The following is a 10,971-nucleotide window of genomic DNA, read 5'->3' as shown; positions in this document are numbered from 1 at the left end:
GAGCCATTCCTATATAGGCAGTGTGCAGATCAGTTGGTGAGAAGGTGTGTTCCTGAGGAAGAGATGAAGGCTATACTACATGACTGCCATGCGTCACCATATGGAGGTCATCACGGCGGGGATAGAACCGCCCAAAAAGTGCTACAATCAGGTTTTTATTGGCCAAAATTGTTTAAGGATGCACATGCCTTCGTTAAAAATTGTGATAGATGCCAAAGAACTGGAACTATCACGAGGAAGCACGAGATGCCCTTGCAAAATATACTGGCGTTAGAACTTTTTGATGTTTGGGGGATTGATTTTATGGGACCATTCCCATATTCTAACGGACACAGATACATCTTGGTGGCGGTCGACTATGTTTCTAAGTGGGTAGAGGCCATAGCTCTTCCTACTAACGACGCAAAGGTTGTGGTAGGCTTTGTAAAGAAGCACATCTTCACACGTTTTGGGACCCCAAGAGTGTTGATAAGCGACGGGGGAACTCACTTTTGTAACAAACTGCTGAATAATATTCTTGCAAAATACGGAGTCAAGCACAAAGTTTCCATTGCCTATCATCCCCAAACGAGTGGTCAAGTAGAAGTTTCCAACAGAGAGGTCAAGCAGATTTTGGAAAAGACAGTAAGTATGAATAGAAAGGACTGGGCCGGGAAGCTGGATGACGCATTATGGGCATATCGCACTGCGTACAAGACCCCAATAGGCACTTCTCCGTACAGGTTGGTTTATGGGAAGGCCTGCCATCTGCCCGTCGAGCTTGAACACAAAGCATATTGGGCGATTAAAAAGCTAAATATGGAGATGGACTTGGCCGGTGAGAAGAGATTGCTACAACTCAACGAGCTTGATGAGTTTCGATTGCATGCGTATGAAAATGCCAAATTGTATAAAGAGAAGACCAAAAGATGGCATGATAAGCATATCCAACATCGTGAGTTTGAACCAGGTCAAGAAATTCTACTGTTTAATTCAAGGCTAAAGCTTTTTCCAGGAAAGCTTAAATCTCGATGGTCGGGTCCGTTTGAAGTGGTTAGTGTGAAACCTCATGGTGCGATAGAATTGTGTGATAAGGGGTCCAATACGACATTCTTGGTAAATGGCCAAAGAGTAAAACACTATTGGGGTGGTGACATTGCACGTCACAAGACCACAATGGATTTAGTGGAGGCATGAAGAACATGTTGCGTCGTGCCGCGACGTTAAATCAGGCGCTTCTTGGGAGGCCACCCAAGTTAGTTAGTTTATTTTTATTTTATTTTTAAATTTTTTTCTTTCTTTTCGTAGGACATAGATCTTATTCAAAAAAAAAAAATAAAATAAAATAAAACTAAAAAGTTCCCCAGATATGAGAAAACGAGGCGGATGCGTCGCGTCCCCCTCAGCAAAAAAAAAAAAAAAATTTTTTTTTGACGGGCCAATTGCTCAAGGCAGTGAAGTCTGCCTATCGCGCCCGTATCGCGTCCGAAAATTTTTGAAGGAAGACAAGGGGATGCGTCGCGTCAAAGCTCGCACGCACAGGTAAGTAATATATATTTTAACACATCTTAAGATAACCTATTCGAAAAAAATGTTTCTTGCGACGCATCCACTCGTCTCTTTTTGGCGACGCCTACGAACGCAGAACAGAATTCTCTCATCGAAATTGTAACGCATACAAACGCAATAAGCTCAAACGCGACAGGTACGCATCATCCTCTTCGTTCTTCCGTTGGCTTCTCTCCTAATTCGTCTCTCCTCCCTCCTTCAATGGTAGCAACAAGTAGGTTTTGCAATTTCAAGATTTTTAGGGCTGTCGTTCTTGGTAGTTGTAATGGTTGAGAGATGATAAACTATAATTCCCTTCATCTCGTCCAACTTTGGGAGGGTAGTTGCATTGCTCAACTGATAGAATGAACTAGGCACACTTGTTGCATACCACATGTTCGACGAATTGTCCCTGAGGAAAATTTCGGCGTCGGTGAAGTCTGAGTAACCGAGCAACATTGGTGTATGCTTGAGAATAAGTGTGGGGTCGAGTGAGGGGCTATGTGAAATTGAATATTTGAAGAGAGTTAACACATACTTGCTGAAAGTCATGAGCTACAATTCCATGAAGAGTGAATGGCATGACTTTACGAATAAATTGAAGTCTGCAAGCTGTTGCAATTGCTTTCAAGCTGAACTTCGCTGTTTCATCTGCTAATTGTTGAATTCTTTGCATTGTAGGTACTTAGATTCGTAAAATGACAGCAGCGAGTAAACCATCCAAGCAACAAGACAAAGATGGTAACAAGCAACCGCCCAAAAAGCCTACCGGAAGGGCAGCGGGCGGTCCAAATCCACAGAAAAAAAGGAAGCGGACGGAGAAGGAAATGGAACTGCTGCCTAGGCAGTTAAGTGATGATTCAGAGCAAGAGAAGGAGGAAACATTGGTCAGGAGGACAGTGAAGAAGGGTATTACACCAAGCAAAGGAATAGAGATACGAGAGCCTGTGACATACCAAAGAAAAGCTTCGAGAATGAGTGCTCCAACTGATAAAGGGAAGGAGAAGATTACTACAGAATCTGAATCCGATTCCGATTCGGACAATGACCACCTACAGGTCAACATGAGTGATGAAGATGAGGGTGAACCCATAGACCGAGTTGATTGGGAGAAATACTTTGTTAATGAGAAGGCATTCCGAGCCTATAAGAAGATACTGGTTTCAAAGAAGTATATTCCGGAAAAGTCGATAAACATCGGACCACTTAAGACAAAGTACTCAGAGTTTCTCAAGTTAATTCGAGAGGTGCAAAAATGGGGACCCATTCTGAAAGGTCATGGCAAAGCCAACCTCACTATTGTTAGAGAGCTCTACGCCAATTGGCGTCACGCAAGGGGAAACATTGTGCGAGTAAGAGGGGTAGATATTAATGTGTCAGCTGAAGCTCTGAATAACTTCTTAAGGGTGCCACACACACTCACAGACAGGTTTGACGCCATATGCAAAACACCAGATTATGCACACATTAAGTCTGTCCTATGCCCTACCAGGAAGGATGCAGAATGGAAGCATGGGAGTATGGAGTACCACTCTATAGCAAAGGAATTCATGAGTGCGTTAGCACGTGTGGCTCTAAATTTCATTTGTAACCGCCTGCTGCCATGCCAACATAAAACTGATGTCCCTCGTTACCGCGCACTCGTATTATATGCTTTATTAGAGGGGATACCACTCAACTTCGGAGCCATCATACATGATCAAATGCAGCGAACCAGGATGAATTACAAGTGGAGGCTGTTCTTTGCTAATACCCTAACGGCTTTTTTAACAGAGAGGGGAGTACGATGGGACAAGGAGAATGACGACATTGAGGCTAAAGCTCCAGGACCATATGATGTCACTCATGTTCTAGAGCCGAACAAGGGAAGGTCTTCTAAGCTCACCATCCAACAATTATTTGAGCATATGCAAGCAGATATGCAAGAGAACAGGGCTGAGCTGATAGCGACCCGTGTCGAGTTGAGTGCCACCAGGGATGAGTTGAGACAGACTCGTGCGGATCTAAGCCGAGTTCAGACCGAGCAGGCCACGATGATGAAGGAGATATCATTACTCCTCAGAGCTCTGGTTCAATGTGCAGGTACAGACATCTCCCAGCTGATTGCATCATCCACTGCCGGACCATCCACTCCTGTTCCTCCCATAGTCACCGAGTCTCCACTCAACAGGCCTATTGAGGTCGCTGTAACACCTGATACAGAATCCGCACCAGTTGTTGATGATAGGAATGCTATGGATGCAGATGCTCCTCCACAGACTGCAGATGAGCCCTCCACCTTGACTTGAGGGAGTTCTTCTCACCCTACTTTACCTTGTTTGTGTGCGTTGGGGACAACGCACAGTCCTAAGTGTGGGGTGGGGGTGATTTATGTTTGATGTATGGATGAATGTACTAATATATTCACTGGATTAATGGCATAAAATAGCAGTAAATTCATCTATATGGAGTAACTATCAGTTTATCTATCAGTTTATCATTATGAAAAAAAAAATAAAAAATAAAAAATATATATATATATATATAGTATCTTTGTAGATAGTAATAATCCCCTGTGGTTTTTCTTTGTGCCTCGGTTCTTTTCCATGGGATGTAGTTTGAACCGGGTAATTTTGTTTTCTTTTTAGAGTAGAGTAGGAATGTAGGGAATAAAAGGAGGAAGAATGATGAACCTAGGTGACCTTGACTTGGTTGATACTGGCATATTTAAGCTTTTACATATGTAATATCTTCCCTTCTCACTCTGAAATTATTGATGATGCCTTGTTAAAATGGATAGCATGTTTTGTGGCGCCTATTTCTCATTTTCTTGACTTGTGTTCACTTTGCGCTTAATGCTTAATATCTCGTTGCTCCGTGAATACTTGCATTGTTTGAGAGTCGGAATGTGACCGTCCTTAATGAGTCATGTGCCATGTGTGGTAAGGTTTTTGTGTAGTCCATGTAGTGTACTTGTGTCTAGAACTTGCCCGGTATGTGAGTTGAAGCGAAATTTTAGGTGATGCTCGGTTTGAAAAATGATTTTAGGCTTTCTTTGATCTTTTTGAGCTTATTGCTTATCACAAATAAAATCTCTCCCTAGTTAACCCTTTTGAGCCTGTAGACCTTTTATTTGGTACCCACATTACAAGCCTATACCCTTTTTATTCTTAATTGATATTGTTTTGATCCTTTTACCTCTTAAAGCACTTTAATTGTTAGATGAGCGCTAAAAGAAGTAAGAAGGGACTAAGTGTGGGGTGACTTTTGAGTGGAACCAATGAAAGAAAGAAGGGTGCACTTATTTTGTAAAATAATACACCACTAGCGGAAAGTGAAAAAAAAAAAGAGAAAAATCTGGAAAAAAAAAGAAAGAAAAATATAAATGAATAAATTGTTATCTTGTTCTTGCTAGTGGGTATGAACTAAAGTAGTGCTTAAAGAAAAAGGGACTGTTTTGGGGGTGATATTGTTTGTGAAATTGAAGTGGGGTTGAAAAACAAAATGCTTAAAGTAATTTTGTGATGTATTAAAGTGCTTAGGAGGGTGAGTCACTATTCCTTAAATATATCCTACCCGTCCCTTAGCCCACATTACAACCATGAAAAAGTCCTAATTGATTTTAGATCGAGCGAGCTTACATTAGTAGAGATTTACATTAAGGGCAAGCCTATGGTACCAACTACATGCATGTGACTTCTTTTGTGAGAGTGAGCGATTTTCTTTGTGAGCATGAGATTCGAATGTGTGGATTGATTCTACTCTCTCTGCTTTTGTTGTGAGGGCACATGGTTTCACGAGGGATAGGTAACGTTATTAGACTTCTCTATGATGTTGGTTGTTCAAGCCATGAGTGCATAGTGACATTGAGTCGGTTTTTGAGGTTAGGGTTGTTGTGAGCATGTTGTCTTTGTTCGAATATGTTTAAAGAAGGGCATAAGTAAAGGGAAGTGTATGTGATGCATAGTCTAGAGCCTAATTGTTGCAAATAACCACGGTCAGAGGTGCAGTGTACTTTGAATGATAAGAGCTTAATTTTGTTTCGTCTACTATAGGATGGTTTGTTCGAGGACGAACAAAGGTTTAAGTGTGATCAATGATGTTTGGCATATTTCGATATATGTTGATGTTACTTTGCCCATGTTTTAACCACTTTTTGATGTTATTTAATCTTTAAAACACCCAACATGGTGTAATTATTGGTTTGATGACTAATTAAGTTATGTGTGACGATTTAAGGTGTTCGGAGTGCAAAATATGAAGAAAAGGTGGTTTAGCCAGAGGAAGAAGGGTTGGATGCGTCGCATCCAACCTAGGAAAACATCATCCTGCATGCAACCTTAGCAGTGAAGTTGGGCCATAGCGTCCGCCATCGCATGCGAAACTGGGAAGTAGAAGAGAAGGTTGGATGCGTCGCGTCCACCATCGCGTGCAAAGCTGAGAAATAGAGGACAAGGTGGATGCGTCGCATCCACCTTCGCAGAAAAAAATTGAAATGGAGGACAAGGTGGATGCGTCGCATCCACCTTAGCATCAATCCCTGAAGCCGAATTGGACTAGGAATAGGAGAGCTTTGGCCTACGACTTTTGTACGCAATATATAAGCTAAAAACGCCTCTTTTAGGTTATCTAACATATTGGGAAGGGGAAAAAAAGCCACGAAAAAGCTGTGGAGGCCGGAATTCATCGAGTTTCATCTTTCTCCCACCAAACTTAGTAATTTTTATGTTTCTTTATATGATTTGTTGTTTGGCTACCATGTCTATGTGGAGCTAAACTTCACGTTCTAGGGTTGTGGTTCTTTCATGAATATTGTTATTCGGATATTGAGTTTGACTTCTTGATTTATCATATTAGTTTATTTATTCAATCTTGCACTTAATTATTTAATTGTTTGATCACCAATTGAATATTATCTACGAATCTAGAATTGAACGCGAAAGTGGGAATCCTATATTGCATACAGGATTGAGTAGGGCAAGTTCTTGAACTCGGGCATCGGGGAACGGATTCGTAGTTAGGATAGACATATACCTAATTGCCTTGCTTGGTTGATTTACAGGAATTATAAATGCGTTCTTGTTGATTCTAACTCCATAGACATATAGGCGTTAGGTTAGCTTGAATAGGCGAGTAAGAACTCGACAGATTCTTATGAGCATTAACCCTGTCAACCAATAAGCTAGATAAATTAGTCGGTCAATTCAATTGAAGAATACAATAGGATTGTTAGATAGCCCATAACCCTAGATCGTTTTCATTACATTGATATCATTAAAATCTGCTCTTTCTCTGTTCAAAGTTTATTATTTATATTTTTCTTATTTAATTAGTTTAGAATAAAATATTTTTGGATTTAATTCTTGTTTAGATAATTGGGATAGTCTAATTTAGTTAATAGTTAATCATAAGTCCTCGTGGGTTCGACATCCGACTTTTAGTCACTTTATTACTTGACGACCGCGTATACTTGCGTGAGTGTGTTTGGTCGCAACAAGTTTTTGGCGCCGTTGCCGGGGACTTAGAAATTAGCTACGTGACTAAGTTAAGCTTTTATTAGATATTTGTTTTCAAGTTTTAATTTTCAGTTTGCCTGGTTTGTGTCAATGCAAGGTTTTCTCTCGAATGCAGAGGAGTCCCAACAAGCTTTGGAATCTATTCTCTTTTATCTGAACCATAAACTTAAAAAAGAACATCTAACAAGATAACCTAACTTTCTTGACAACTACCTCAATAATCCAAAAGAAGGGAATCCTTGTCATTCATGTATTAAAAAACTCAACTCCAACACATCAGAAAAAAACATTTGAACAACTTTCCAAAAAGAAACTACTAAAAGAGTTTTTTTTTTTTTTTAATAAAGAAATCTTTCCCAATACAAAGAAGTTAAATCTTGGAAGGGTTAATGTCATTGAATGAATATTATCTCAAAGCAAAAGGTTGAGATCCCGCCGCCCTATACCAGAGATCTTGGGTTTGAGACGTGAGAATAAAGGACCTCTTGGAAGTTGGAAGCAAGCGTTTTACTTGCCTTAGTGGGCCCATCTGATGTAAATTCGAATTAGTTAGGCTAGTGAGCTCTGCCTACCCAATACTTAAAACACTAGCTCAAAGCGTGACATGTCGTTTGGGCAATATGTATCCCGCTGGGTAAGACTCGTAATAAACCTCTGTAAGATAAGGAGGATCATAAGAAAGTCGTGGAGTGCATAAGCCCCTTTAGAGATAGGGGTGACTTTCTTGTGGTAGTAATTGCGAATGAGCAAGTAGGGGCGGAAACTAAAGAGCAACCAAGTCCAGTTCAAATGGCAGATTCAGAATCTCCCAAGAAGAATCAAGAAATGAATATAATCAAATGGACTAATAAGTGAACTACTTTGAAAGTTTCTTCCTCAAAGTAGATAACTTTTTTAAAGAAAGAAGAAGATTAGTTTTCTCATTTCTGCAAAGTTCTCAATAAGTGAACTATATATTTTATGTTATAGGGATGGTTTGAATCAGATGATTTGATGTCAGCTGATTCATCGAGCTCAAGATCATTGGTTGATGAACCACAAGTTCAGAAAAAGGGTAGCAGAATCAAGAACAGAACTGACTTGAAAAATAAAATGAAAACTTTTGGCAGAAGGTCAAGAACAAGTGTCGAGCAGCCGACTAATTATCCCTCTGATTATGAATCAACCCCCCAACATCTCTTATATGAAGGAAACAAGCTGTTCTGAAGTGAAAAGATGTCATTTCCAAGCAAGTTCTCACAGTTCTGAATCTAGCTTTGATAGTAGTGATCAAAGTTCAAGTTCATCTTATTTTCAATCAGATTCTTCAGCTTCATCTAGTCGGAAATCTTTGAGTACTTTATCTAGGACATCTAGCTTTAGAAGTGTGAAGATTTTGATAAACAAGGCTAGTTCTAAATCCAAGAGGTCTAACTCAAATTACCACCAAGTTACAGTTAAGTCAACTTGTTCTTCCACCCTAAAGGATTTGAAGTTCCCTAAACACGTGGAACTTCATCCTGGACAAAGTGAATCGGACAGGATTTCAAAAGTGAGAGTTTGTTCATACCATCACTGTTCACCCAATAATGATCCGTCGCCACCAGTAAAGCGTGTCTATACAAGGAAAAACTCTTTAAATCGCAGATGAGGACATTGATGCTGATTTCTATCATATGCTTTCACTGCCACTTCTCATCAAGTCAGGTGACAATGTCACTACAAGTGAGGAGGATGAAAATATCAATAGAGAACTGTCCAAGTATGAACCATTTGTCACTAAAACAAGATTGGTACGCGATGATCTTGTCGTAGCAAAATGTTGCACTGAGTTTTCTTCTGCTTCAGCTAGCAACACTGGAATGGAACTCCAAGAGAATTTGAAAGAGAAGGATGGCAAAGCTAATCCAACCGAGGACCTTGACAACGCGTCATGTCCAATAGGACATTTTGAATCCAGGAGTTATCCTCTAATTGAAGATGCTGAATCCAATGCCTCGGCCCAGAAACTGAATGTACCTCAGTTTGCAGAAGAGAAGCATAGGAGCATGTGGATCCTGATTCATAGACATATGATCCCTGATGTATCTACAGAATTGGATAGCAAACTGACCTGTGGAGACGATGAAGAAAATCACAAGAATGAGGGCAAACAAATCATGTGCTGCAGAAAGTTCTGATTCATTTTTGAATTTTTTCGAACGAGAATCAACGACTACAAATGAGGATGCAGATAACCAGGAGATTGAAGTGCGCAAGATTTTTGCCATTAAGCTAGTACGAGAAGCAATTGAGAGAATTCTTGTTCCAGAAGTTCAAGACCAGTCATCAGATGATCAATCAGTAACAAGTGAAGGTGGAATATTACTACTTATAGTATTTGTTTCTTTAGTTTTTGTTAGTGTTTTGTCAACATGTGATTGTTTCCTATCCCCTCCTTTTATAACTTCTATATTTAGGAAGTGACATGAATTATTGATTTTAATGTTTACTATATAACAGTCTGTACTGAAGAAAACTTCAAGGAGTCTGACACCAAAAATGAAGAATGTGATAAGGCATCCGAGTCAGATAAAGGAAGTATTACCAGAGAAAACATTGGCAGCCCGGACAAACGGAAAATGGAAGGACAAATTACAAACAAAGCTGCGAAGAAAGCACCAAAGCACTGGAGCAATCTTAAAAGATGGATTATTCTCCAACAATTCATCAAGGAAGCCATGGAGTTGGAGTGAAACATGTCAAGATAGTAATTTGAGAATTCTTTTACATGAATTATAAAGGCAAGCAAATTAGCTACCTACACTTTATAGGCTCTAGCTAATTCCCTGATAATGAGGAAAGAATCACATATGGTAAGCTGTATGTATATCCCTGTTATATTTTGACGATCTAACAAACTTACTGTCAAGAACCCGATAAGGAACACGTTACACATTCTCAAGACCTTAAGATCAAAAGGATCCAGCTTGGGATATGGTTAAACTCTTCAGAGTCAAAAGAACAACAGAGGGAACGGATAGCTACCGTTTCTCGAGAAAATTACACAAGTCAACTGTCCCAGTTGTAAAGTTGCTGCCTCCATATGCTACAGTGCAGAAACAGTGCAGCAGTCAACTTTATGGGGAGTGTCTTTTACCTACCTTGCTTACATCATCCTAGTGATGTCACAAATGCATTATTAACATCAAGGAAGGTTAAAAAAATGACTTGAACACTTAGAGAATTTACTCAAGCACACTCACTGTGATTGATCATCAAGAAAACGATTCTCAAGTGCATCAAGAACAAAGAACAACACTACTACGGACTAGTTCCCCATATCAGGTTTTTGTATGTCCTTAGTTGAGTTGTAACTTTGTAATAGTTCTTCAATTGTAATTCCTACTTAGCTTGTTTAGAAGCATTGCGTAGGAAACCCTTTGTAAATCATAAACTCTTGTGTTTGTATCTTAGCTAGAGTTAGTCGAGTTGTAAAGTCTTTGTAATAGAGTAATTACAAATTGGCTTGTAATAGAGTGTTACAAGTTAGTGAGGGATTAAGAGGTTAATTCCTAGGTTACATAGGTTGTAATCTGAAAGTTGCTCAATAGTGAAGTTGAAATCCTACAAGGGTAGGTCGTGGTTTTTCATCCCGTTGAGCCGGGAATTTGCCACGTAAAATTCCTCCTGTTATTTACTCACTGCAGTGTACGTGATTTCTGTTGGAACTTATAGAGAACCTAGTTCTCTATATAGTTTGGTGGACCCTTAAATTCTGTCAATTGGTATCAGAGCGGGTTCTTTCTATCAGGCTAACACCTAGAAAGGATCCTCATGGCTGCTCCACCAAACTTTGAAGAAGGTCAGTCCACCTACAGGACAACAAGGTTCAATGGCCTGTATTATGGATGGTGGAAGACAAGGATGCATGATTTTATCATGGCTGAAGATTCCGAGCTCTGGGACGTCATCTGTGATGGACCCTTCA

The 10,971-nt window shown here is 39.8% G+C and overlaps 1 protein-coding gene across 1 annotated transcript; it reads left to right on the top strand.

The window, feature by feature from the left end:
- Positions 1–7,728: 7,728 nt before the first annotated feature.
- LOC107790494 (uncharacterized) lies at positions 7,729–9,804 on the top strand. Its single transcript, XM_016612414.2, has 2 exons — positions 7,729–9,357; positions 9,504–9,804. Exons 1-2 carry the CDS (start codon positions 9,126–9,128, stop codon positions 9,734–9,736), a joined length of 465 nt encoding a protein of 154 aa, XP_016467900.1. The 5' UTR covers positions 7,729–9,125; the 3' UTR covers positions 9,737–9,804.
- The last annotated feature ends 1,167 nt before the right edge of the window (positions 9,805–10,971 follow it).

Source organism: Nicotiana tabacum, chromosome 24 (assembly GCF_000715075.1).
Source record: "Nicotiana tabacum cultivar K326 chromosome 24, ASM71507v2, whole genome shotgun sequence".
NCBI lineage: Eukaryota > Viridiplantae > Streptophyta > Magnoliopsida > Solanales > Solanaceae > Nicotiana > Nicotiana tabacum.
This window is presented reverse-complemented; position numbering and strand designations above follow the sequence as displayed.

Excerpts from the sequence above, each read along its gene's own strand:
- LOC107790494 (XM_016612414.2), top strand. The coding sequence starts at position 9,126 with ATGAAGAAAATCACAAGAATGAGGGCAAACAAATCATGTGCTGCAGAA. Across the intron at positions 9,358-9,503 it reads TCAATCAGTAACAAGTGAAG|TCTGTACTGAAGAAAACTTC; the intron begins GTGGAATATTAC and ends ACTATATAACAG.